The following is a 27,956-nucleotide window of genomic DNA, read 5'->3' as shown; positions in this document are numbered from 1 at the left end:
ACGGTTGGCGACGGTTGCTAGGGAAACTTAGGCCCCGCCTGTAGAGGGCTGTCATTCTTCTTTTTTGCCCTGCCTAAGCCATCTGCAAATAGTTTTCTGCATCGTTTTGACGGACGTTTGTTTAAAAACGCCTTTTTTTTTTTTTGGAAAACCTGCTTCTTCTGCTTCTTCCCTTTTAAAAGAAACCTTGCAATTTTATTTTATTTTTATTGAAAAGTTTTATAAGAAATACAAACAATTTTCTCTCCCCCACCCTTTCCCCTTCCCCACATAATAGAAATTGTACATTTTCTTATACATAAGAAATCCTACATATACATGTTTCCCTTAAAGAAAGCATTAAAATAAGACATTTTAATTACATTCGGAGTTGCTCTTTTTCTCTTTCCCCCTCATTCCACAACAAACCTTCTTCCTCTCCTCCTTTCTTTCCCTTCCCTCCCTCCTCTTCTCTCCTTTCTCCTGCCTCCTCTCCCACCTCATCCTTTCCCTTCCCCCACTTCTCTCTTCTTTCCCCCCTTCTCGCCTTCACTCCTACTCCTGTCCCCTTCCCTTCCCTTCCTCCTCTCCTTTCTTCCATTCCTCACCCTCCCTCTCCTCTTCCTACCCCCTCCTCCTCTCTCCTTTCTAACTTCTTTGCTGTGAAATATTTTCCTCCTTTAGTGTCTGAGCAACTCCTATATTCTACTCTTAGAATATACTTTCTTCTGCTACAACATTTCTCTATTGACCACTTTCCCCCCCCATCCCTTATCCCACCCTCCCCACACACACCCTGACTTCCCAGAGCAAAAACAGGGTATAGCATCTAACAAACATGCTAAAATAAACTAACAAATTATAAAGTTCAAAACTCTCACATGTTTTTTAACTCCCTTGCAATTTTAGAATGAGTGGATGAACACGGGTTTTTTTTTACTGTTTTTAAACATTTGTATTGTTTCACCCAGATTGTTGGGGGCAATATGCTAAAATTGTAAACCGCTAAGAGAGGACTATAAAGTACTGTGAAGCGGTATATAAGTCTAAGTGCGACTGCTATTGCTATTGTATGGTTGCTTTCTTTTGGGAAGGTATAGCTTATGTTTTAATAATAAACCGTCCAGAGCAGGAGGTGAAATCCTGCAGGTTCTAACAGGTTCTGGAGAACCGGTAGCGGAAATTTTGAGTAGTTCGGAGAACCGGCAAATACCACCTCTGGCTGGTCCCAGAGTGGGGTGGGAATGGAGATTTTGCAATATCCTTCCCCCAGGACTGGGGTGGGAATGGGGATTTTATTTATTTATTTATTATTATTTATTTATTTATTATATTTCTATACCGCCTTTCTCCCGTAGGACTCAAGGCGGTGTACAGTCAAGAAAAATATAGACACACAAACATCATAAAATTGCTAATTACAATTATTACTTAGTTTGATCAATTAAATAAAACCCAGAATTAGATAACATTTTAAAATTTTGCAGTATCCTTCCCCTGGACTCTGGTGGGAATGGAGATTTTGCAATATCCTTCCCCCAGGACTGGGGTGGGAATGGGGATTTTGCAGTATCCTTCCCCTGGAGTCTGGTGGGAATGGAGATTTTGCAATATCCTTCCCCCAGGAGTGGGGTGGGAATGGAGATTTTGCAGTATCCTTCCCCTGCCATGCCAACCAAGCCACGCGCACAGAACTGGTAGGGAAAAATTTTGAATTTCACCCCTGGTCCAGAGTCACGAATGTGAAATAGGCAGCTATGGAATGAATGAATGAAAACAAAAACAACTGTGTGTGGAAAAAAACTTAATTTGGATGCTGTGATATTATGAAAATGCCATTTAGTAGCCCAATAAATCTCTTTTTTTAAAAAAAAAATGTGCGGCCATACAGTCTTCATGATGGAAATCCTTCCTCTGATTTCTTCAAATTCCAATGCCCAGTTAATAGACATGCATGTAGACTGCCTGATTTGTCCTTCAAAGATCATTGGCATCAGGTTGGCACCTGTCCTGGTTTAAATCCCTTGTTAAAATCCTTTTGATTGAGAGTAAGGCTTTTTTTCCACCCATACACTCCAGTTTGATATCCTTCGGTTAATTGATGCAGTTAATTTCTATATGGAAAATATAGAAACATCAGAGTCTCATGTGGCATCGCTGGAAAAATGCCTTTAATATACTCCAATATTCTCATGATAATTAGTAAAAAAGCAGTTTGTAATCCCAGTGATACCATATCTTCTAAAAAAAAAAAAAAGGCTGGGAATACATATTGATGCTGTAGAAAGCTTTTATTGGCTGCTTCTATAAAAAGTATTTTATTTCTTTATTCATCACATTTCTGCACTGCCCATCTCTCCTGAGTGACTCCAGGCAGCTTATAATAAAACGATGAGTTTCAGATTCTTTATCACAAAACACCGCTTTTTGCCAGATTCACTTCTGCCCCCTTCAGACATTTTTTAAAAATGGTTTTGGGGAGAGTGGAGGAGGTATATGTGTAAGATGATTCTTGTGGCATATTTCCTTCTTCCGATTTGCGTAGTGTTTCGGCCAAAGAGGTTGTAGAAAAAATGTTTTTAAAAGCCTCTCACGATCCCAGCTGAGTTGCCTGATCATCAGAGGCTTTTTTTTTTAACTTTTAAAAGCAAAAAAAAAAAAAGCTTTTAAAAGAAAACAAAAGCCTTTGACGATCAGGCAACTCAGCTGGGATCGTCAGAGGCTTTTAAAAGCATTTTTTTTTACAACCTCTCCGGCCGAAGAGGTTGTAGAAAAAATGCTTTTAAACATAAAAAAAAAAAAGTTGCCCATGCCCACCAAGTCACATTACCCCCCCCCCCCACCAAGCCAAGCCCACAGAACCGGTAGGAACAAATTTTACATTTCACCACTGAAATAGGGACACATTAGGTGAAATATTAAGTCTCCCCAAAACTTAAATTAAGAACTGTGTGGTATTGCACAGACATACACAGAGACATACAGACAGACATAACTCGAATAAGGCTTCTTATACAGTTGGTATGTTTACATCAATCCTGAAAGGTTTTCCAGGGCTCTTATCTTGCACAAGGGCCCACTTTCACCCACTGATATATATATATATATTTCTCAAACGGAACGACCAGAGATAATTACGATGGAACATCTCGTCCTATTCCTTTTTTCTCCCTGGTGTCCTGCAAAAGTAGATTTTTCTGCTGTCTCATACAACTAAGGCCAAATATCGAGAGATGTTGCAGAAAATAAATGATGGAAAGTTTTAGGCTCTCGGGAGCAAATTATCTAGTAACCTCAGCAGGACCAAACCATGAGTAGCTCCAGTAGTATTAGCTCAAGGGATTGGTAAACGATTATAAGGATAGCCAAATAGGAAAATTCAACCAAATTGGCTAATATTGCAGTAACACTTGGCCGTAAGTGATTTGTATCTTGGACTTCAAATTAGGTAATAAGACCTGGAGAACCAGAACAAAAGGACCAGGATGTTAATTATCCCAAAGTACCAGTTGCTTTTTACAGTTCTGAATATGCCACCCATGACAGTTTCTGCATTATTTTGTATGTTATACATACTACATATCTGAACCGATATCTTAAAAGATTGTAATCAACAACTTATTTATACACACACAATAAAAAATAAAAAAAATAAAAATAAGATAGAATAAATAAAATGTTGGAGCCCGTCCTCCGGGAACTTCTCTCCACCAATTCAAATCTTTATTGTCAGTGCACAACGTATGTCCAATGAGATTGGTTGAGCTCCCTCAGTGCACCCGCCTCCCAACACAATACAATTCACAGTGAAGACAGAAAATCCCTAACCCGATAAATCATATTAACAGGAGCCTGAGTGGCTCAGCAGACTAATGCTACTGTTAAAAGATAGTATTTAGCTTCCAGCTGCCTGCAATTACTGCGAGTTCAATTCTCACCAGGCTCAAGGTTGACTCAGCCTTCCATCCTTTCTAAGGTAGGTAAAATGAGGACCCGGATTGTGGGGGCTTTATACAAAGCTGACTTTGTATAAATATACAAGGCTATTGCTTAACGCCTTGTAAGCCGCCCTGAGTCTCCGGAGAAGGGCGGCATATAAATCAAAAATAAAATAAAATAAACAAAACCCCAGTCCTATTGCACCAGTATGAACATGTTGCACCAGTGGAGAAATCCAATTTTTTTACTACCGGTTCTGTGGGCGTTGCTTGGTGGGTGTGGTGTGATGTGGCTTTGTGGGCGTGGCAGGGGAAGGATACTGCAAAATCCCCATTCCCATCCCACTCCTGGGGGAAGGATATTGCAAAATCTCCATTCCCACCCCACTCTGGGGCCAGCCAGAGGTGGCATTTGCTGGTTCCCTGAACTACTCAAAATTTCTGCTACTGATTCTCCAGAACCTGCTGGATTTCACCCCATGTTGCACCGCCCTGCAAGTCCTTCGTACTATGTAGTTATGATATTATTCAGGAGTCTGACAGCCCACGGATAAAAACTGTTCTTCAGCCTGTTTGTGCAGCTGGCTATGCTTCTGTATCTCCTTCCCGATGGAAGGAGGGCAAAGAAGTGTTGACCAGGATGTGAGGATTTTCCTCACTAGGGAAATCTAGCAACGAGCCCTAGCTAGAGCCCAACCATTCTGGATGGGCTCTAGCATGAGTCCGAAAGCTCAGAAGACTAAATCTCTCTCTCTCTCTCTCTCTCTCTCTCTCTCTCTCTCTCTCTCTCTCTCTCTCTCTCTCTCTCTCTCTCTCTCTCATTCACACGTTTCTGGGCTTTTTGTTTCTTGCTGACAGACAGCAGACTCTGTGCTGCCCTTTGGGAGATATATATATATATTGTACCTTTACAGGGAGGATACTTGAGAAGAGGGTGTGGCTCACTGATGACGCCTTATAAGGCAGAAATAGCTATTTGAGTCTCCCAAATTGCAGCACAGAGTTGTTGCTTTTCAGCAGGATACAAAAAGCCCAGAAACTTGTGAATGAGATTTCACAGAACTAGGGCTGAGGAACAATTTAGCTTATGTAAGTGGAACCTGGTATATATATCTTATATATATATATAACATATAGATAGATAGATAGATAGATAGATAGATAGATAGATAGATAGATAGATAGATAGATAGATAGATAGATAGATAGATAGATAGATAGCTGGATAGCTGGATAGCTAGATAGATAGATAGATAGATAGATAGATAGATAGATAGATAGATAGATAGATAGATAGATAGATAGACAGATAGATATAGATATAGATATAGATATCTTACATTGGATGATGTGAACTTGATATATGTGCAAATATGTGACACTGATATTCATTTGTTTATCCTTGAATTTAGCCTATCCTCCGAAGAGCTGGTGGTGCTGGAAAGCATTCCAAGTATAATTTGTAATTCACTGTAATTTGGAGGAACAGCCTTGGCCTTCACCTTTTTACTGTGTTTACTAACTGCTGTCACACAGCTGCCCGGAATAGGCTCCCCATCTGGTGCCTAATCTCTGAATAATAGCCATGGCACAGCCTCTCTCTCTCTCCTCCCCACAACTACCAATTCTGAATCAGAGCATCATCCTCTCCCTTTATCCTCCCTCCCCCTCACCCCATTCCAGTCTAGCATCCACAATCCTTTCCAGTTCAGAAAGAGGTTGTCCCTCAGTGAAGAGACAAGGGGACAGAGAAAGGGATAATGTCTACAAAGCATTTAATCTTCTGCCTAAGCAGCGATAGAGAGCAAATTAGGATTGACTCCAATTAATTTGCCTTGATGGGCAAAATCTGGAATGGAGCCATTTCTAAGAATTAAGAAAAAGGCAGAGAGGATAAAGTAGGTCACTGGAGATTTTTAAAAAAAAATTGTATGGCCTAGGAAGAGGGTTAATTTCTGTATCATCTGCACGACGCTCTTAAAAGACCCGTTTTTTCTGGGCCAATTTGAATTGTTTGTTCACCAAGCAATACTAGCTTTGAGAGAGCTGGACGAAGGGCAGACAATCTTTGCTTACTACAGTGTGGATTTAAGTAAGAAAAGTTGGAAGGAATGGGAATAAATGGGCAACAGGAGAACGAGATACATGGTAGAACTATGCCTGCATTCTCTTTGGTCTGGGATTACAAGTAGGCCCTTTTCCCAAAGAGATTTCAAGATCACTTTGCAAATAACCATCCTTTCCTCTGTGGATTTGCCAGAAGATCTCAAAAAGGGGAAGAGAGGATGTTAGAGAGATAATGAGTGTCTCCATCGATGCAGGAAAGGAGAATTTTGGAGAACATTAGCAAGTTTTGATAGTATTCCAGTGAGGAATCTGTCCATCACATCATTTATCATAAAGATAAAATTAGAACATTTCAAATTTCAAAATTTGGCTTATTCACAGTTCCAAATACATCAAATTCTGCACATGCATTGCCATTCCAACAGTTAGGGCATAAGAAACTGGAGAAAAAGTATTAGTGCTATCGTTTTCTTGATTTTTGATTCATGTAGTTTTGTTTCAGGAGCTGTGGTGACTCCTGCTGCTTTGAGAAGTAGTAAATTGCCTAGAACTATGAATAAGATGGCAGGGTGATGGTTGCTGTTGTGTAGATGAAGGTTGTTACCAACAACATCAGCAATGAGTAAACAAGCCTCAGCACCTTGGACAGCTCCCTAATAGCAAATTGAACCTTATTTATATTCCTGATCCACTAAATTGAGCCTCCTTCCAAACTTCACTCTTATACTGGTATATGGAAAACATATTTTGGGGGGTGCTGACTTTGTGTATCATACACATCCAGTCAAATGCTTTTTTAACAAATTATGCAGGGATGCTATTCAGCAGATTCTGACAGGTTCTGGAGGACCGGTAGCGGAAATTTTGAGTAGTTCGGAGAACCGGCAAATACCACCTCTGGCTGGCCCCAGAGTGGGGTGGGAATGGAGATTTTGCAATATCCTTCCCCCAGGAGTGGGATGGGAATGGGGATTTTGCAGTATCCTTCCCCTGGAGTGGGGTGGGAATGGAGATTTTGCAGTATCCTTTCCCTGCCACGCCCACCAAGCCACGCCCACAGAACCGGTAGTAAAAAAATTTGAATTCCACCACTGAAACTATGGTTAAACAAAATACAGCTTGGGGCGATGAGCATATAGTCGGCGTAAGGCTTGCCTTACTTTCTCATCTCTGTGCTCCTAACGCGGCCCTTGCTAAACTTTCTGCAGATGATTTGAGGGGAGCAGCAGCTGCATATTTGTTGCCGCACAGGGGGTGTCTTCCGGTTGTGTACTTGGCATTCATTATCCAACCATACTTTTGGCCCTTTTGTTGTGATTTAATTAAGCCCTGTCAGACCCCAGGTTGCGTTATCCATACTGCATAATAGCCTCTCTCAAACCCTCCTGCTTTCTCCACAGCGCATTCGGAGTGTATCAATGTACGGCTGGACCCAAATGAGATGAAACTACTAGAATAGCTAACATGAGAGCTCTCAGATCACTAGTCAATAATGTCTGATGGGAATGCAGAGGGAGCAACTCAGAAAGAGCTATGAGTAGGCAGTGGAAAGGATTGTCATGACTCCAGATAAGATTCTGTTTGTCTAGGCAACAAGGGCATCAACATCAGTTGAACATTAAAAGAGCCTTGATAGTACAGTGGTTTAGTGCACCCTGTTATTAACACAGCTGCCTGCAATTTCTGCTGGTTCGAATCTCTCCAAGGCTCAAGGTTGACTCAGCCTTCCATCCTTTCTAAGGTAGGTGAAATGAGGACCCAGTTTGTGGGGGCAATAAGCTGACTTTGTATAAAATATACAAAAGGATGAAGGCTATTGCTTAACGCATTGTAAGCCGCCCTGAGTCTCCGGAGAAGGGCGGCATATAAATCAAATTAAAAAAAAAAAATCAGTTGAACTCGAAAGACCGAGATGCTCTACGCACACTTACTCATGCGCTAGTCACCTCCCGTCTTGACTACTGTAATGCTCTCTACCTGGGGCTGCCCTTGAGGACCACTCGGTGGCTTCAGCTGGTGCAGAATGCGGCCGCGTGGGTTGTGATGGGAGGGTCCCGATACTCCCATGTTACACCCCTCCTGCGCAACTTGCATTGGTTACCGGTTGCCCTCCGGGTGAGATTCAAGGTGCTGGTGATGACCTATAAACCCTAATTGGCTTAGGCCCAGGATATTTGTCGGACCATCTGCAGCCAGCAACAGCTTCCCATCGCCTGGTATGTTCTCACAGGGAGGGCCTTCTCCGGGTGCCATCGGCTAGACAATGCCGGGTGGCGAACCCCCAGGGGCAGAGCTTTCCCTGTGGATGCGCCCACTCTTTGGAATCAACTCCCCCTGGGGCTTCGGTTGGCTCCTGACCTTTGCACCTTCCGCCGCGAATTAAAAACATGGTTGTTTACATCGTCCAACCTGGACTGAGGGGGTTTGATTATTTTAATGGGTTTTAATGTATGTTTTAAATTTATATTTATACATTTATGTATTTTGTATGTATTTTATGTTTCATTGGGTTTGTTTTTATTGTTGTGAGCCGCCCTGAGTCTACGGAGATCGGGCGGCATACAAATCACATAAAATAAAATAAAATAAAATAAATAAACTTTTGCTTTGATTTCATATCCCAGCATTTAGGAAGCCCAACAATAGTTGGTCACCCTCTTCTTCCTCCTCCTTTAATTCCATCCAGGAGATCCTGCAGCCCAGAGATGCTACATCCAATGCACCAGGGCCCGTTTAAAATGAGCATTCATTAACATTAACACTATTGTTAATACTGAGTATACATCTAGTACAGGGGTCTCCAAATCTGGCCACTATAAGACTTGGGGACTTCAATTCCCAGAGTTCCTCAGCCAGCAAAGTTGCCAGGTTTGGAGACCCCCTGATCTAGTATGTGTTGCAGAAACAGAAAACAAAAGGAGAAAAAAAACCATATTGTATGCAGGGTGTATATTATGCACGGAGGGTAGTGTGCTATATTGTGATATTAGGGGCAGTGGTGGGATTCAGCCGCTAAGTGGTTTGAAAACAGCTCTAAAACTTACCTTCTACTGCAGCCCCAGTGAGTAAAACAGCTGAGGCGAGGAGCAATCCACGCTGCTGTGCCTATCAGCTGGGCTTCAAACAAAGGAAATATAGGTCGGTAGAGCGCAGGGGCAGGCGAGTGGGCCCAGCTGATTGTCCGAACTGGTCTGAACCGGCTGAATCCCAGCCCTGATTAGGGGACTCCAACCCTTGAGCCATGGCCCAGTCCTGTGGCCTGTTGGGAGCCAGGCTGTGCAAGCAGCGGATAAGCGAGTAAGCGCATGAAACTCCAATTGCGCAAATGAAGTTGTGCATGCCTGCTGCCTGCGCGAAACCATCCCTTCTCCCACCCCTCCACCACCGCCAGCCGGTCGGCAGAGCCGGAAAGGGACTGTTGATGTGTATCAATGATCCATCCAGATGTGGCCACTTGTATCATCTGGGCAGAAGACACCCCCTCCCCCTTCAACAGAATGAGCAAAGGAGGATCTCAAATGCACGGAAGGTAGCGTGCTATATTGTGATGCCAGGCATAGAATACAGGTCGTCCTCGACCTACGACCGTTCGTTTAATGATTGTCCGAAGTTACAGCAGCACTCGAAAAAGTGACTTACGACTGGACTCCTCGCGCTTACCACTGACACACAAGTATCTCCAAGACCACGGGATCAACATTGGGTGCTTGGAAAACTGGCATGCATTTACAACAGTCGCAGCATGCCGAGATCACGTGATTGCCGTTTGTGATCTCCCCAGCTGGCTTCCGGCAAGCAAAATCAATCGGGGGGGGGGAGGGGTGCCAGATTCCACTTAATGACCTTGTGTTTCACTTAACCACTCCAATGAGTTCATAATATCAGCACAGCTCATTTAAGAATAGCCTGGCTTAACAATATAGAAATTCTGGTCTTGGTTGTGGTCATAAATCAAGGACTGCCTTACATGCTGCCGTTTAAGGACAGGGCTGGCTGAAAGAAACACACAAACACAAACACACACACACACACACACACACACACACACAACCTGGGGCTTCCAGGCTTTGAAACTACTTTGTGACTATCGGTAAAGAAAGCCTGCGTCTCCCTTGCTTGTCCCAGCACACCTGATTCTATAATAAGGCCTAACAAGGAAGAGGCTCCTTCTCCCCGAAGCGTGCCAGCACAGAGCAAGAGATGGAAATAAGCAAGCTTTGAGCTCCTTGGAGGCCTCCAGCTCTTGTTTGTGCTTTCAGCAAACACTGAGCTCATGGCCTCCAGAGAGAATCAGCTTGCAAGTCCATATTTCTCACACTTTAGGACCCAAAGACAGAAGACTGGTGACAGCCAAGGATTCGTGGACAGTTTGTCAGGCAATCAAACTACATGATACCCCTCGTGGCTAAACCTGGATGCTCACACTGCGTCTGACCTCTTACTTGGTGTTCCAGGGACAGCTGATGTGGTTCTTCAGGTCTACACAAAACACAGCATGAATATGATTGCAGGGATCACTTTTTTTACACTGGACTTTTCTCTACTAGGATTGCAAATATTTTGTAGTCCAACTATCTTTATGCATGGTTTCCATCAGTGGAAGGGAGAAGAACTCTACTTTGTCCCTACCTAAGCTTGCTTAGAAGAAGGCAAGTGCCTTGCCTTTGTCTCTATAGCAGGGGTCTCCAAACTTGACGACTGTAAAACCTGTAGACTTCAATTCCAAGAATTTTGGGAGTTTGAAGTCCACAAGTCTTAAAGTTGCCAAGTTTGGAGAGTCCTGCTCCATTGGATGAATTACAAAGAGCTGCCTCTTAGCCCAAATTATCAGGGAGAAAGAATTAACATCCCAAGGATGCAGAAGAAGCCGTTTCTGTAAATGTAGGCACTACTGATACCACTTAGCAATATTTTTTATGGCTCGGATTGTTGCAATAATAGAAGGGGTAGTAAATGGTTTGCATTGTTTTCCAGTGGGTGGATGAATTTTTGGGGAGAATCAACCAGTTTCCATAGGCAAGCCCTCCGTATTTATTACTTTTCTAATTTTGTATCCAGAGGAAGCCAACTTTACGATTAAGAAGGAGAATGAAAAAAATAGGCATCGCAAATACTTTCTCCCTGCTCCATTAAAACCTCACAAACAAGTTTATGAGGCTTGCTGCTCCTACACTCACAACAATACTTGGATATATGCTCCTTCTAATTCAGGTGTTTACATCTGAACACATCAATAAATTTTGCAATATTCTACTGGGAGAAATGCAGCCATCAGTGTATAAAGGGAAACATTCTGTAAATAAGATCTACTTTCAAGCTTCAACAGAGTTAAGCAGGTATCCTGAGCAATAAAAAGAGAAAGATGCGTTTGATGCTGTTTGATTATTTCCCGGAGGCCCTTGATGCCCTCCAAACTAACTCATCATCAGTGACAATAAAACTTGAGATTCTCGTTATAATGGATGGCAAACAACAACAGCAATAAAAAAAAACCCAACCCTCATGCCCAGAAGGTGCTTGGAAATGAGCAGCATGGCTGCAGACCAGAGGCATGGACTTAATTGGACCAAGACAGGTGTTAAGGTTTTAAGCAAATAGGGAGATTAATTGAATTATGGAAGGGAGCAATGGCAGCACCAGGCAAGAAACTAAGCCAAACAGTTAATACCCGGGTGGGGAGGAAGGCATCTGCAAGTTAACTTTTGCCCTCCTTTGCAAATCTTTGTGCATTCTTTGTGCCCTACATTCCAGAGTAGAAAGGGGTAAAATGTAACGGTAAAGGTTCCCCTCGCACATATGTGCTAGTTGTTCTCGACTCTAGGGGGTGGTGTTCATCTCCGTTTCAAAGCCGAAGAGCCAGCGCTGTCGGGAGACGTCTCCGTGGTCGTGTGGCCAGCATGACTCAATGCCAAAGGAGCACTGTTCCCTTCCCACCAAAGGTGGTCCCTATTTTTCCACTTGCATTTTTTACGTGCTTTCAAACTGTTAGGTTGGCAGAAGCTGGGACAAGTAACGGGAGCTCACCCCGTTATGTGGCATTAGGGATTCAAACTGCCGAACTGCTGAATTTTGGATTGACAAACTCAGCATCTTAGCCACTGAGCCACCATGTCCCACGATGGGTAAGGACCTTTTAAAAGAAATGTAGCACAGACATTCTTCTGCTGCATCTCCCAGCCCTGCATAATGTATAGGTGAGCATCTTCTCCAGAAGCTCCTTTCTCTCGCTTCATTTCTGACCCTAAATGACTGATGGGAGGTGCAGCTTAAGACCTTCTGGAAGTCTACTCTACAGCATTCTCATACTTACAGTTCAGAAAGCGGTGGTCCTTATTCTATCCACCGTGAATAAGAGCTTTCTCAGGAAACCATGTTGCCCGTATGAGACTTGCTAAAATGTGGTGTGAAATTAACCTGCAAGGCCCTCTTCAGGACTCAAGTTCTAAATTTACGAAATGTAGAGAGTTTTCCACAATGGACATATGCCATTCTGAAATCTCTTCCATACATTATCGTGCTTCCTTTGGTCCCTCATACTCAGATGTAGCTGGGAATGAATCCTCCCTAGCAATAGCAATAGGACCTAGACTTATATACTGCCCTATAGTGCTTTACAACAGGGGTCTCCAACTTTGGCCACTTTAAGACTTGTGGACTTCAACTCCCAGAATTCCCAGAACTCCGGGAGTCTTAAATTGGCCAAGGTTGGAGACCCCTTCTTTACAGGACTCTCTGGGTGGTTTAAAACATCAGCATATTGCCTCCAATAATCTGGGTCCTCATTTTACCAACCTCAGAAGGATGGAAGGCTCAGTCAACCTTGAGCCTCATCAGGATCAAACTCCAGACTGTGGGCAGAGTTAGCCTGCAATGGTGCATTCTAATCACTGCACCACCAGGGCCTAGAGAGCTATTTGCAAATAATGTAGCCCATGATGGGCTTGTTCTGGTACTAGATGGACTCACAGTAAGCAACTTCCCGTGAAACTTATCTGAGATGCACTTTCCTTCTTTATCCAGGATCTACCAAATAGGGATACTTACTACATGTTGCATTCCTCCCTTAAAGTTCTTCCCCCAACTCAAAGCCTCTTTTTTTGTGTTGCAAACCTTGGTCTTCCTCCAAGATTGCTGATATCTCCTGGTGCTTGAGTGATGCGGTTTTGGTTATATGTACAACATTGAGACCCTGGAATTGGAGATAGGAGGAAGGATAAGATCTCCTGTTCTTACTTTTTTTTTTTGCTGGCTTGCTTTCTTCATGACCAACTATGTCAAGAGCAAAAGAGAAAAAGCAAACTGACTGTGGGATCAATGCTAGCTTTGCTGAGTTTTCTAATGTTTGAAAACTGCAATATATATATATATTTTTGTAAATTCCCAAGCAAAAAGATGATTGGCAGGATGGTGCACAAAGCGAAGTGTATGAAGTGTTGTGCTCAGCCCCGGGGCAAGACAAGAAGAAATGCAAAAATGCCTTTTAATAGAAATATAGATACACATTTAAACAGCAGATATGAATGGACAAGAGCTGAGGATTTCTCTCTAATCCAACGAGGAGCGACAAGACATGGAAGTGTCTTTGTAATAAAGACAGGCCATGCTGGCAAGATACTTTTGTATCTCCTCTTCCAAAAAAGATTTTTTTTTTTTTTTTTGCCAACAAAACAGTTAAGACCATGATCATCCCATTTCACCCATATTTTCATATCGGTAAGGAAACAGAGAATGCAGAATGCTCAAAATTTGGCTCGCAACAGCAGTGATACAAATATTACATGCACCCTCTCGTTGGTAGCAAGATCAACGGACAAGCTATGCGGTCATCAATCATACAAGTGAGGCTCCCTACTAGCTATGTCCAGTAGGGAAAGAGGAGGTCTAGAAAATATATATATATATATATAGAGAGAGAGAGAGGTATGCAAGTTTTGGTGTATTCGGGTCTTTTCCCGTGTAAGATTGAGAGTATCTTGGCGACGTTTCGACAAGGTCTCACTCGTCATCTTCAGGCTGGTGTCTTTGGCTTCGTGCTTGTGCGAGGAAAGTGTGATCAGAGCTGCCGTCTCTCTATAAATACTGGTGGGGAGGTGTGGGATGCTGGCTTTGCTGCTGTGAGCGGGTTGGTTGCCTGTGTTGTTACATCGCCAACACCCCAAAGCCAGCACCCCACACCTCCCCACCAGTATTTATAGAGAGATGGCAGCTCCGATCACACTTTCCTCGCACAAGCACAAAGCCGAAGACACCAGCCTGGAGATGATGAGTGGGACCACATTGAAACGTCACCAAGATACTCTCAATCTTACACGGGAAAAGACCCGAATACACCAAACTTGCATATATATGCATAAACACACACAGCACTGGATTCATTTTGCCTTCCAGGTGGCCAAAAATTGGAGAACCCAATGGGAAACATAAAAGTACCAAGTGGGTAAAAATAAAATAATTGCTTTCCACACACACAAAAAGAAGAAGCTACAGATGAATGTCTTCTTGAATGGATGAACTGGGAAACCTATAAAATAAAGTAGCCACCAAACAGATGTCAGTGCACACATAAATGACCAGCACGCAGAATTAAGTGGCTAAGCTCATTGAAGATCACCAAGCCCTCATGTCATCTCTCACCAGATTGTCTCTCCTAATGAGATATCCCCGAAAACATGGACACAAGGACTGTGGGACACCAGAACACATTTGAGCACCTTTGAGAAACGTTCTCTAGTGCAGGTCTCTTGAGTAGGGCCAGGTCATGGTTGAGTAAGGTCCATGATTCATGGTCATGTTTCTCCTGCTTGGCATGGAGAATGTTCTGGAATTAATCCCTATTCTTCCTCGGGAACGCTGGGAAAGCTTTGCCTTCTACCAATCCATACGGACATGACAAAGGGAGAGGGACCTCATGGTCTGACTCAATACACAGTCCAGGATGAAGGAGAAGAGGGTGAGAAACATGAAGCGGAGAAGATAGAAGGAGAAGACCAGATAGAGACCTGGGATAGGAACCTGCAACTCCTAGTATGTGCCAGCTTCCATGATTAATATGTGTAAGGAAAGAAGGCGCACTTTAGCATATTCAAAGATTGTGCTTCGTGCCATCAAGGTCCCAGATCAGTATCTGGAGGCTGTGGGAGTTCTGGATGGGGAGGAACAGATTTAGGCTCAACCTTTGTGTGATGAAGTGACTATGGACTTTGAGACTTTTCCATCTCTGCTTCTGTACAGGATGCATGATTTGGGGAACCTCTCAAACTCACAACTCCTGCTTAGAGAGCAGGAGGTAGTAGCCATGGCTCGGGGTTCTTTTGCACGTACATTTGTGCAACAATTGCAACCACATCCTGAATTAGGAGGGCCCTATTCGTGGCCATGTCTTGGCTACCTCCTGTCTGGATTTCTGTAATGCAACCCACATGGTACTGCTTTAGAAGATCGCTTAGAAGCTACAACTGGTCCAGAATGCAGCAGTGGCCACAGTTATGAATGTAGCTAATATTCTCAACTAAGACGCGTCTACTTTGTGAGCTGTATTGGTTGCCAGTGAGCTTCTAGATACAATTGAAGGTGCTGGCTATCGCTTTTAAGCTTTTCATAATAGAGCCTGATTTTTGTGAGATCACCTGTCTCCAATTATTTTGGCATCTCCAGTAAGATTGAACAGAGTTAGCATGCTCCAATTCCCATCACTTATGCAATGACATCTTATGGGTGTCATTGCTTCGCTGTTATTGCACCTGCCCTGTGGAATAGTATTCCCCCAAGATCTGGATGACCCTCCCTACCTTTGGTAAGGCTTTGAAGATCTTTCCTCCCCCCCCCCATGCCCAGGCATTGGGTCAGAAGATCTTCTGGACCGGTCCAGATTGGTTGTGCTTAGTTATTATATTGCCTCTAGTGTAATTTGTTTTGATTGTGTGTTGCCTTGAGTCATATGCTGAGAGAATAAATTGACTAAATACATACACCTGATGTGATTTTACCCAGGTAGTTTCCAGGCAGGCAAGCCTCATAGCCTCCTGTCCTCCTACGTAAGAGACCAGATACCCTGTAATCAGGGCACACCAGGCATTGCCATCAACCCCTAAGCTTGACAATATTCCTTTAGATAGAAGCAGAACAAGGTCCCCAGTCCATACCATGGTGGACAATAGAGGAGGAAGGGCTTCTCCACTGCTCCCACACTAAGCAAAGGGTGCCAGGGTCATGAGAGCTACAAGAGTCAATCTAGCCATGAGGCTGGGCCAGAGAAGAGAAGCTGCCCCCCTCAACGTCTCTTGATTGGTCTCATCTACATGTAAAGCCTTCCCATCGCCAGCCAGCTGAGCCCGTGAGCTGCACAGGTCATGTAAATTGCCTTGGAACTGGATCTTTCGGGACTCTTGCCGAAGGGACTCCCAGATGTTGGCTGCCTCTTCAGGGCAATTGGATAAAACCTTGGTGGCACAGGCGTGGAAGTCATCCCAGGACCTGTAGGAAGAACAGACTCAGTGAGGATTAAGCTCAATGTATGCTGAAGCAATGGAGAACAAAGTGGGGGCATGATTCTATTTGCTTGGGTCAATGGTCACACGACATTCCCTTCTACCTTAGTTTTTTTTTTCCAAGAGCCTGGATAGCTCTGCAGACAAGACACTGTAATTTAACACCAGCTGTCTGCAATTAAAGTAAGTTTGAATCTTGCCAGGCTCAAGGTTGACTCAGCCTTCCATCCTTTCTAAGGTAGGTAAATTGAGGACCCAGTTGTGGGGGCAATAAGCTGACTTTGTATAAATATACAAAAAGGATGAAGGCTATTGCTTAATGCACTGTAAGCCGCCCTGAGTCTCCGGAGAAGGGCGGCATATAAATCAATTTTTTTTAAAAAAAGGGGGGGGGGCTGATGTTAGTAACAGCCTTGGCTACATGGCTACAAGCATCAGAAGGTAGAATAGAATAGAATAGAATTCTTTATTGGCTAAGTGCGATTGGACACAGAAGGAATTTGCCTTAGGTGTATATGCTCTCAGCGCACATAAGGAAAGTAAAATACATTCACCAAGAATAAAAAGATCAACACTTAGTGATAGTCAAGGTTACTAATAAGCTATCAAATCGTACTAGGAAACAAATAAAAACAATATAATTGAAAGATACAAGCAACGTGGTTATAGTAATAAGTGGGAAAAGAGAGATACTAGTAAGGAAGAGAATAATAGTAATACAGTCTTAGTAAATTATTTGATAGTCTTGTGGGAATTAGTTGTTAAGCAGAGTGATGGCATTCGGGGAAAAACTGTCCTTGTGTCTAGCTGTTTTGGTGTGCAGTGCCCTATAGCGTCTTTTTGAGTTTTTTCCTTAGTTTATACCATCTCATCCTTTCCAGTTTGCAATCTATGGTTAATGGCTTTGCAATGTATGAACGTAGCTAGCCAAGGCTTATTCAACAAATAACAAACCTTCACTTGGGCAATATTTTAACCCAATCTTATCATCTGATCTTTAAGAGGTGGATGCGGGTAAACTGAACATTGCAGTTCTGGGACTTAGATGGTCCTGAAGTCCAACCTTTGGAAGGCAGTGTTACCTTCCTTAGACTTATGGGTGACCTTTGGGTTCATAGCTGAGAAAAACAAGGGGTTTGTTTGATCTCTTTCTCAAAACCAGCGTTCCTATTTTTTTTAAAGTTCTGCGCTGAAATATCAGACTTGGGAAAGCTGGAGTCAGCAATACCAAGTCAGATGGATGGATAGCTCAAGGAATCTTCTTGCAAGCTTTTGAGACAGCTCCATAATAACTTTACCGCTGATGGGTACCTGAAATGGCGAACCTGCACTCACCGACAGATGGTGTTCAACTCCTCTTGATCCTGGATGGTGTCATCTTCCATGTCCTTCTGAACATTTTGAGCCATGCTGTCTCCAAGGCTAACCAGACACTCTGCAAAACCCTTATAGATGGTGTTGCACTTCCAGCCAGCCGCATTCACGGGCTGCCCCACTAGCACTGCAACAAAGTGGAAGTTGAGATATTCAGACTGGGTTATCTTCAATAGCTTTTCCCAACTCGCAGCGTGATAGATATGTAGGACTATAATTCCCATAATTCCTGGGAAGCATGCAGGATGGGGTGATGGAATCATAGTTAAACTTTCCTGGAATGTGTTTTAGAGCAGGGGTCTCCAACCTTGGCAACTTTGAGCCTGGAGGGCTTCAACTCCCAGAATTCTGGGAGTTGAAGTCCACCAGGCTTAAGGTTGCCAAGGTTGGAGACCCCTGTCTTAAATGATAGCATTCATCAAAAAGCCAGCAGAGCAATGCTTGCAGTTATAGGCCAGAGTGGCAAGTTGAAAACTTACAGACAAAACATCTCATAAAATTAAAATATGTATTTCTGGATAGCTTCAAAAGCTATTGCTATTCAAGAATTCTAAAGTATCCTGAAGCACTCTCATCTTTCTCTAAATCTCAGCACTGGAGATAAATTTAGGCTGGCACAGAGCTCTGTATTTTTAACTAAGTTAATACAACAGTGAGGAATCATCACTTAGAGGTGAAGCACGTACTTCATGTAGAAAGGGTACCCGTTTCACCCCTGGCATTTTTCCATTGAAAGGTTTAGGCATTGGATAATGGAAACGATTATCCCAAAAATTATAAGGCAATTTTCTGTATTTCCTGAAGAGCATTTGTAAAGAGGGCAATCCAATCCTGGTGAGATAAGCTGTATTAGGGGCCAGAAAAGAAGCAGTTAACTGTATGTTCTGGGTTTCTTTAGTTTAAATATTTGCATATGGAGCCAGGTTTGATATCTGAACAACTGAGAATAGCACCCTGAGACTGTTTGATATGGCTGCTTATTTAATGGCGTGTAAAATTTAGGAAGCTGGTTTTGACACATGGAGAACCAGCTTGGTGTAGGAGTTTAAGGTTCTAGGCTAGAAATCAGGAGACCGTGAGTTTTAGTCCCGCCAGAGGTAGAAAGCCAGCTAAGTTACTTTGGGCCAGTCACTCCCTCTCAGTCCTGCAAAGCAGGCAATGGCAAGCCACTTCTGAGAAGTTGCCAAGAAAACTGGCAAGGACTAGTTCAGTCAGTCATCAGAAGTCAAAATTAACTCAAAAGGCATTAAAAAAAATGTTTGATGGAGAAAACCCTTAGAGGCTCAGCTGGATAGAAGCTAGATAGAAGCAAGCATTCAGCAGGACTTCTGTTATCCAAGACACTAAAAGCTAGAACGCAAGAAAGTGATTTTAAAAGACAAAGGAAAGTAGGACTTCAGAACCCTGGACAGCTCCTAGAAATCTCTGCAGAAGGCTGCCTTTGAGCTTAAATACCAAGGACAACTTTTCAACAAGAAAGGAATCTGAATTCTGAATTCACACATCGTACGAAGCCTGATATTCAAACGATCAAAACTGGGTCTGCGCAATGCCCTAATCACAATATGGTTTAACTTTATGTGGAGATTTAACCGATGTAGGTTATTCAACATTTTGGGCTGCATTCGTTTGTTTTGTTATTTTGAACCTGTCCCATCTCTGAAATGCACCCTCAACAAAATATAGGAGCCCTCAGAGCAGGGTGGAGAAAGGAAAGCACAATTTTCAGGCTAGAAAGACAAAGGATTTGCCTGTACATAAAGCAGCAGGTGGCACGCAGAGTCATATCAGTGGACACGCGAACGTTGCCCTAGCTCAGCTCCAGCATGCATGCATGCGCCAGCCAGCTAATTTTCAGGCCTTCTGGGCCCACTGGAAGTTGGGAAACAGGCTGTTTTCAGCCTCTGGAGACCTCCAGGTGAGGGTGGGGAAGGCCGTTTTCACTGTCCCCAGCCTCCTAGAAAGCCTCTGGAGCCTGGGGAGGGTGAAAAATGGGCCTTCCGGTCCCACTGGAAGTCGGGAAATGGGCCATTTCCCACCTTCAGAGGGCCTCTCGGTGGGTGGGGAAGACGGTTTTCACCCTCCCCAAGCTCCAAGAAAGCCTCTAGAGCCTGGGGAGGGCGAAAAACGGGCCTACCGGGCCCACCGTGCCGTCACATGACAAAAGCAGGAAATCACCATTTCTATTAATTAGCTATTCAACCCTGGGCTAGTTTGTACCTAAAAGTGACAAGCCAAACAACAAACCAAATAATAATCAAAATTGGGACCAAACATGTATTTTTAAAAAATAAATAAATAAATAAATATACATGTACTATAGGTGAATTTACACCAGATTATTACGTTTGATCTTGCAAGCTTGGAGGTAAGAGTGCACACGTTACCGTCTTTGGTGTGAAATTTGGAAATTCAAAATGCAGACCAACTGCCATTTGGATACATTTCTCACCAGAGAAAAGGTTTTATCGGGACCGTATCGTAGCAATCTACGATTGGCCCTTTCCCACAGGTTGTGTAACAAACCCATCCTAATCACTGGCAATGCAAGTGTTTTCATTGGATCATTTGGAAGACAGCAGGTTGGAGAAAACTGGAGAGAAAAGCATGGCATTTTGTATTCCGATCCCTAGATGATGCCGATCACCGAGCTCATGTCTTATTTAAATTGGTAGAATTTAAATACACAGAGACACACACACACACAACTCTGGTTCCACCAATAGCATCAGATAAGGAGCATTAGGATTAATTATGCTAATTCTATCATCAAATCATAGGGCAAGGCAACGTCAGACTTTTTACTCCAATGCAGGCTTTTTCAAACCATTAGGATTTTTAGCAACTCATCTGATATTAAACAAGCAAGGATGAGTTTGCCCCAACAATCAAGAACAGGAAGGAAATTACAATTCCATAAGGGCTTCCCAAAAGACGGCTTGATCAGGATTCTAAAAGAGCTCATTTTTTTTTTCTTTTCTTAACAGATTTTTAATAAGACAAAGAAAAAAAAATAAGGGACATTTCCACATAGGAAAACAACAGAGTTTGGGTGTTCCTTCCCATCTTTTGATTAAAAAAACAACAACAGCAACTGTGAATGGAAGAGGAAATTAAACATTTTCAATCTAACCGATTGTTAATTTTTATCTTAATATTGCCGGTCAACGTTCTGATGATGCTGTTATTATACTTCTAATAATAATTGAAAGACAAAAAAAAAAAAAAGGAAACAGCTCAACTGATGCCAGAAAATGTAAAGCAGCAGAAGAAGCTTATTAAAAGAGCAGAAAAAGAAAAGAAAAATCTTCTGGGTACCACAGAAGATAATAACATCATGTACCTTGGGATATCTGTGGCCTCCTTACCAAAGTGTAATTTTTCAGATCTTAGTCTCTTTCCCCTCACCCACTTTATCTGTTCTGCCCCAACTACGTACCCCAAAGAACGCAACACACACAAACTCTATACAAAGCTTATTTTACTCAAATAACTCAGTCTTTATCAACCAAAGGCTGTTAATAAACTGTCTTAACAGCCTACCAGAATTCTAAGATAAGGTAATCACAATTACTAGAGTTGGCAGAGAGCCCAGAAGCAATTTTGCAGAGAATCCAGACGCGAAGGAGAGTGAACTAAAGTTGTTCCCTACAGCTTGTTGCAAGTGGCGTTCCTCCTTAAATAGGCTAAGGAAGTGGCCAATTAGCCCCAAGCCTTACTCTCAAGGAGACCTCCTCCTGAGGAGCCACTCCTGCCTTTTGGCAGCTCTGTGCGCCCGTGCATCGAGAAGAGGCTCCTCCTCTTCGTCCTCTTCACTTAAAGGAGCTTCTGGAGGTTCTGAAGGCCCTGTCTGAATCCCCGCCTCTGGCACCACATCTTCTCCAGCCTCCTCACTGTCCGACTCGAGTGACAGCTGCACAGGCTGCTGGCGCAGCACCACACCAGCCTCCTCGTTGTTGGAATCAGCTACAATCTGCACTGACGGGCCACAACATTATCTAGCATTCTGCTTGTATTTTTTTTCTTCTCCTCCATGACTAAAAGAGGAAAATGGAGGAAAATGGAGGGCCTGGTGTATTTTATTCAAAAACCAAGAAACGTACACCCACAACTTTGGGGAACCTGTGCCAATCACTCTCTTTCTAGACTGGTGTTCAGGATTGTTGCAAGGAGTGAGGTGGTACAGACGCTGGAGACAGGGCAACGGATAAGGATAAATTAACAAGTACCAGCTGGAAGCACTGGCTGGTATTATGGGGCTGTACAGGTCGTCCTCGACTTGCAACCACAATGTATGTCGTTAAGCGAGCTTTGCCCTGTTTCATGACCTTTCTAGCCACCGTTAAGTGAACTGTTGCGGTTGTTAAGTTAGTAACACGGTTGTTAAGTGAATCTGGTTTCTCCACTGACTTTACTGGTTGGAAGGCCGCGAAAGCTGTTCATGTGTACCCCCGGGATTTTGCGACTGTCATAAATATGAATCAGTTGCCAAGAGTCTGAATTTTGATCATGTGACCATGGAGGGGGGCTGCAACGGTCATAAGTGTGTAAAACGGTCCGGAGTCACTTTTTTCGGTGCCGTCATAACTTTGAACAGTCGCTAAACGAACTGTCGTAAGTCGAGGACTACCTGTATTAGCAGACAAGTAGTTCTATCGATCTCTAATATATTACACAGACCGATTGCCAGTTAGACAGATTTCTCACCCTCAAGAGAAGAGAAAAAAGTTTTATCTGTTATTAACACAGCTGCCTGCAATTTCTGCAGGTTCGAATCTTGCCAGGCTCAAGGTTGACTCAGCCTTCCATCCTTTCTAAGGTAGGTGAAATGAGGACCCGGTTTGTGGGGGCAATAAGCTGACTTTGTATAAATATACAAAAGGATGAAGGCTATTGCTTAGCGCATTGTAAGCCGCCCTGAGTCTCTGGAGAAGGGCGGCATATAAATCAAATTAAAATAAAATAAAATAAAATAAATTATCTGGAATGCACTATAGCAATTTTTCTCTGACCCATGCAATCCGTTTCCCCAAACAGAAATCAGACCCAGCAGCTCACTTGAAGCCTTGTCCTGCCTCAGCTTGTTTTCAAAAGCAAGAAATTCTCCACTTCCAGGCATCCCTTCCTTCACTGAATTAAGGAATAGCAACCTCTGAACCTAAATCACCTGAGCTGGATAAGAGTCATCCCCAACATCAGCAGGAGGAAAAATTCACAGAATCATTTTTTTTAAGGATCCTGTGGAGGATTGGACCCACTCCTTCCAAATGAAAACAATCACAGAATCGTTTTTTAGGATCCTGGGGAGGATTGGATCCACTCCTTCCGAATGAAAACTGACAGTCTTTTTGTGAAGTCTGTTAGACATTGTCTAATGCGTTTTATTAAAAGGCACCGGCTTTTCTGAGCTGCAGCAAGCTTTTAGCACAAAAACTAATTTGCTTTTAAATTGCATGCACGGGGTGGAAAAACAATCTCCTTATCTTGACCATCCCTCATATATTGGGGGCGGGGGGGGGGGGCGGGAAGGAGGCGGACTACAACCCACAGAGCATCGGTGGAAAGCATCAAGCAGAATTCTGCCTTCCTTGCTTTGCAAGGGGTAGGAGAAAGCAGAGGGGGGAGGGAGGGATAAGAAAGAAGGAAAGACAGGAGCAGGAGGACATGTTGAAGTTGAAGTTCCTAGTGAAGAGGACGTGTTGAAGTTCCTTCTTCCACTGACAAGCAACATCCTTCAAGCAAGCGAGGGAGAGAGAGAGGAAGGGAGGGAGGGAGGGAGAGGGTGAGAGAAAGAGAGAGAGAGGGAGGGGGGAAAGGGGGAGAGAGGGAGGATAGAGAGGGGGAGGGAGGAGGGAGGGAGAGAGAAAAAGAGAGAGAAGGAGGAAGGGAGGGAGAGGGGAGGGAGGGAGAAAGAGAGAGAGAAAGAGAAAGAGAGAGAAAAGGAGGGAGGGAGAGGGGAGGGAGGGAGAAAGAGAGAGAGAGAGAAAGAGAAAGAGAGAGAGAAGGAGGGAGGAAGAGGGGGAGAGAGGGAGGGATAGAGAGGGGGAGGGAGGGGGGAAGGAGAGAGAAAGAGAGAGAGAAGGAGGGAGGGAGAGGGGAGGGAGGGAGAAAGAGAGAGAGAGAAAGAGAAAGAGAGAGAGAGAGAGAAAGAGAGAGAGAAGGAGGGAGGGAGGGAGAGATGAGGGTCCAATCCAAGCAGCTTCTAATTTTCAGCAAGAAGAAGAATAATTTTCAGCTGGTGCCACTGAGACTCAGTTAGGGGGGCGGTTGATCCAGCCCCCACAGCCTGGAGGGCTCCCCCCCCCCGATTCAGTTGGGGAAGAAGTTTTGAAAAGTCAGCAGAAGGCTCTCTGGCCTCCTCCTCTTACAGGATCTTCGGAACAGGGAAAATGTTGATTTGCCAAAAAGCGAGGAAAGGTCATTGGAGAGGGAGGGGAACATTCTGCAGCGGCGGAAGGAAGGAAGGAAGGAAGGAAGGAAGGAAGGAAGGAAGGAAGGAAGGAAGGAAGGAAGGAAGGAAAGAAAAGAAAAGAAAAGAAAAGAAAAGAAAAGAAACCATGTTGCTCTAACACTCAGCCTTGCCGACAGTTGCAACTTCCAGCCAAAAAACGCTCCCGAAGCTCTGAGACGGACGGAGAGAGACCCCCTTCCCCGGCTCGCTCGCTCAGTCCTCCAGACAGGCAGAGTTCCAAGCCCCATCATCCACAGGCGGCACTTGCCAGGGGCCTCCGGATCTGGCACACGGGGGGGGGGGCTTCAACGCCCTCGGAGCAGCCCCCTCGCCGGGGCTCCAGCTCTCCTCCAAGCCCCCGCTCCACACCCCTTTTCCCACCGCCCGCCCACCCGTGTTGGGCTGGGTCGACCCGGCAGCCTCCCCCACGCAGCCCGGCCGGGCTCGAACCCCTCAGCCCACCCGAGGCAGGGAAGGAGAAGCTGGTTCCAGCCAAGGCTGCAATTCAAACCCGCTCCGCTCTCGGGCTCATCCCCGCGCCCGCGAAGCCTCCAGCCGGCAAAACAAGCAGGCGTCCCCACGTGCGAGACCCGGTGCTGGCACGGGATGGAGGAAGCCCCGCGGGTTGGGTTGAACCGGGCATCCTTTGCGGCTCTTTAGGACCCTCGCTCGCAAGGCGGACAGGACGGGCAGCTGGGGAAGGAGCCCTTCAAGGGTCCCGGAGCTCTCCTCCCCTCCGGCCGCCCCCCCTCCCTTCGCCTGGAATGCCTTTGCCCTGCAGCTGGAGGGGCTGGACGGCTTCCCTCCGCTTTGCGCGCTGGCTGCTGACCCGCTGAGACAAGATCGCCTCCCGGTCCCGGTCCTTGGTCCTTTCCACTCCCCTCCCCTCCCCTCTCCCAGTCCTTGTCCCCTTCCCCTTCCCGTCCCGTCCCGTCCCCTGTCCCTGTCCCTGTCCCGGTCCTTGTCTCCTTCTCCTTCTCCTTCCCCTCCCCTCCCCTCCCCGTCCCAGCCCTTGTCCCCTTCCCCTCTCCTCTCCTCCCCTCCCCTGTTCTGGTCCTTGTCCCCTTCCTCTCCCCTCCCCTCCCCTCCCCTGGTCCTTGTCCCCTTCCCCTTCTCCTCCCCTGGTCCTTGTCCCCTTCCCCTCCCCTCCCCTCCCCTCCCCTGGTCCTTGTCCCCTTCCCCTTCCTGGTCCCGGTCCTGGACCTTGTCCCCTTCCCCTCTCCTCTCCTCCCCTCCCCTGGTCCTTGTCCCCTTCCCCTCCCCTCCCCTCCCCGTCCCAGCCCTTGTCCCCTTCCCTTTCCTGGTCCCGGTCCTTGTCCCCTTTCCCTTCTCCTCCCCCTCCCCTCCCCTCCCCGTCCCAGTCCTTGTTCCCTTCTCCTTCCTGGTCCTAGTCCTTGCCCCCTTCCCGTCCCCTCCCGTCCCGGTCCTTGTCCCCTTCCCCTCCCCTCCCCGGTCCTTGTCCCCTTCCCCTCCCCTCCCCAGTCCCAGTCCTTGTCCCCTTCCCCTCCCCAGTCCCGGTCCTTGTCCCCTTCCCCTCCCCTCCCCAGTCCCAGTCCTTGTCCCCTTCCCCTCCCCAGTCCCGGTCCTTGTCCCCTTCCCCTCCCCTCCCCAGTCCCAGTCCTTGTCCCCTTCCCCTCCCCTCCCCGGTCCTTGTCCCCTTCCCCTCCCCTCCCCAGTCCCAGTCCTTGTCCCCTTCTCCTCCCCAGTCCCGGTCCTTGTCCCCTTCCCCTCCCCTCCCCAGTCCCAGTCCTTGTCCCCTTCTCCTCCCCAGTCCCGGTCCTTGTCCCCTTCCCCTCCCCTCCCCAGTCCCAGTCCTTGTCCCCTTCCCCTCCTCTGTCCTGGTCCTTGTCCCCTTCCCCTTCCTGGTCCCGATCCAGGTCCGGTCCTCGTCCCCTCTGCTCCCCCTCCCCCTTCCCGGTCCGGGTCGTTGCCCCCTTCCCCTTCCCCTTCCCCCATCCGCGGGATTGAGACGCACCCAGCTGCAAGGCGAGCAGCAGCGCCCAGGCTCCCAGCGACGCCCCGCAGCCCATGGTGCCTCCGCCGCCGCCCGCTCTGGAGGGAATCGGGCTGCAGAAACGCCGAGCGGTGGCTCCGGGCGGCCGCCCCGCCCCGTCCCCGGCTCCGCCCCGCCCCGCCGCTGAGGCTCCGCCCCTTTCGCCTTTGGGGAAGTTGGGCGCCCCCCACGTGGGAGCCCCTGCTGGTGGGGTCGGAGAAGGGGCTGAGCGCCTAAGTTGGGGTCTCCAGCTGCGGGTGGGTGTGACTGAGTAAGAGTTTTTTGGGGGGGGGTATGAACTGCAGGAAGCCAATACAAGTACAGGTAGTCCTCGACTTACAACAGTCCATATAGTGACCGTTCAAAATTACAAGTGACTTATGACCAGCACCCTTGCAGCATCCCCAGGCTCATGTGATCAAAACTCAAGAGGCCGGGCAACTGCTTCATACTTATGACCATTGTTTGTGTCCCAAGGTCACATGATCCCCTTTTGGTAACCTTTTGACAAACGAAGTCAATGGGGAAGCCCGATTCACTTAACAACCGGATTACTAATTTATCCACTGCAGTGGTTCACTTAACAACGGTGGCAAGAAATCTTGTAAAACGGGGCAAAATTCACTTTTTTTTTCTTTTGGCTTTAATTTATATGCCGCCCTTCTCCGTTAAGCAATAGCCTTCATACTTTTGTATATTTTTATACAAAGTCAGCTTATTGCCCGCACAATCTGGGTCCTCATTTTACCTACCTTTGAAAGGGTGGAAGGCTGAGTCAACCTTGAGCCTGGGGAGATTTGAACTTGCAGTAATTGCAAGCAGCAGATGTTAATAACAGTGCTTTAGTCCACTGTACTACAGGCTCTTTCTTAATGAATTCTTACTTAACAGCATAAATGTTGAGGCTCAATTGCGGTCGTAAGTCGAGGACTACATGCAGTCCTTCAATACAAAGTCCTTGACTTACAACCTCAAGTAAGACGTTTGCTAGGTGAGTGTTGCCCCATTTTACGACCTTCCTTGCCGCATTTGTTAAGCGAATCACTGCAGCTGTTAAGTTAGGAACACGTTTAAGTCAAACCTGGCTTCCCCCTTGACTCTGCTCGTCAGAAGGTCACAAAAGGTGATCGTGTGATCGCTGGAGCGCCTGCAAGAGGGGAATTTGGAGATACCGGGATACCCTTTGGAAGGCAAAACTAATTCCTTAAAAAACTGAATGGTGAGCGGGGGGGCAGGGAACGGCAAGGAGGATGCGCCAATTGGAAAGGCTCCGCATTGGGCAACAGTGAGTCCTTTCATTGTGCTTGCAAATCTTGCACCCCCAAAGAAAGAGGGACTTCTTGAAGGCTTAGCCCCCCCACCCCCACCCCCACTCTGCTTTTCTCAGAAGAGAGCCCAGCCTTAGAAATGCATTTCAACCCCCCCAGCCTGATAGGAAGCCAGCTGGCAAGGAAACACTGCTCTTCTTTAATCCTTAAAGCGCTCCCAGCATCATCCCAGTTTATCGCTCCAGCAGTAACTCTGCAGGTGGACCTAGAAAAATAGGCATAACCGTGTGGGTCGTCCCCCCCTCTGCCAAATCCCAATCTTAGCAGTATTTGCCAGGATCTCCTCACGGGAGAAGAGAAGACATACTAGGAAATCTCAAGCTAGCGTATTTTGGCATT

At 45.7% G+C, this 27,956-nt stretch overlaps 1 protein-coding gene across 1 annotated transcript; it reads right to left on the bottom strand.

Moving 5' to 3' along the window:
• Window positions 1-14,216: 14,216 nt before the first annotated feature.
• On the bottom strand, window positions 14,217-26,386 carry NRN1L (neuritin 1 like). Its single transcript, XM_034425817.3, has 3 exons — window positions 26,272-26,386; window positions 17,807-17,972; window positions 14,217-16,457 (listed from the first exon to the last, which is right to left on the bottom strand). The coding sequence occupies exons 1-3, from the start codon at window positions 26,324-26,326 to the stop codon at window positions 16,172-16,174; spliced, it is 507 nt and encodes a 168-aa protein (XP_034281708.2). The 5' UTR covers window positions 26,327-26,386; the 3' UTR covers window positions 14,217-16,171.
• Window positions 26,387-27,956: the final 1,570 nt, after the last annotated feature.

This window comes from Pantherophis guttatus, chromosome 11, assembly GCF_059756535.1.
Source record: "Pantherophis guttatus breed Tessera chromosome 11, ASM5975653v1, whole genome shotgun sequence".
NCBI lineage: Eukaryota > Metazoa > Chordata > Lepidosauria > Squamata > Colubridae > Pantherophis > Pantherophis guttatus.
This window is presented reverse-complemented; position numbering and strand designations above follow the sequence as displayed.

Bases quoted from the DNA above. Each gene is read 5' to 3' on its own strand.
- NRN1L (XM_034425817.3), bottom strand. From the start codon at position 26,326: ATGGGCTGCGGGGCGTCGCTGGGAGCCTGGGCGCTGCTGCTCGCCTTG. The intron at 17,973-26,271 runs GTGCGTCTCAAT...ACTTTGTTGCAG, and splicing joins GCTGCTCGCCTTGCAGCTGG to TGCTAGTGGGGCAGCCCGTG. The intron at 16,458-17,806 runs GTGAGTGCAGGT...TTCTTCCTACAG, and splicing joins GAGTTGAACACCATCTGTCG to GTCCTGGGATGACTTCCACG.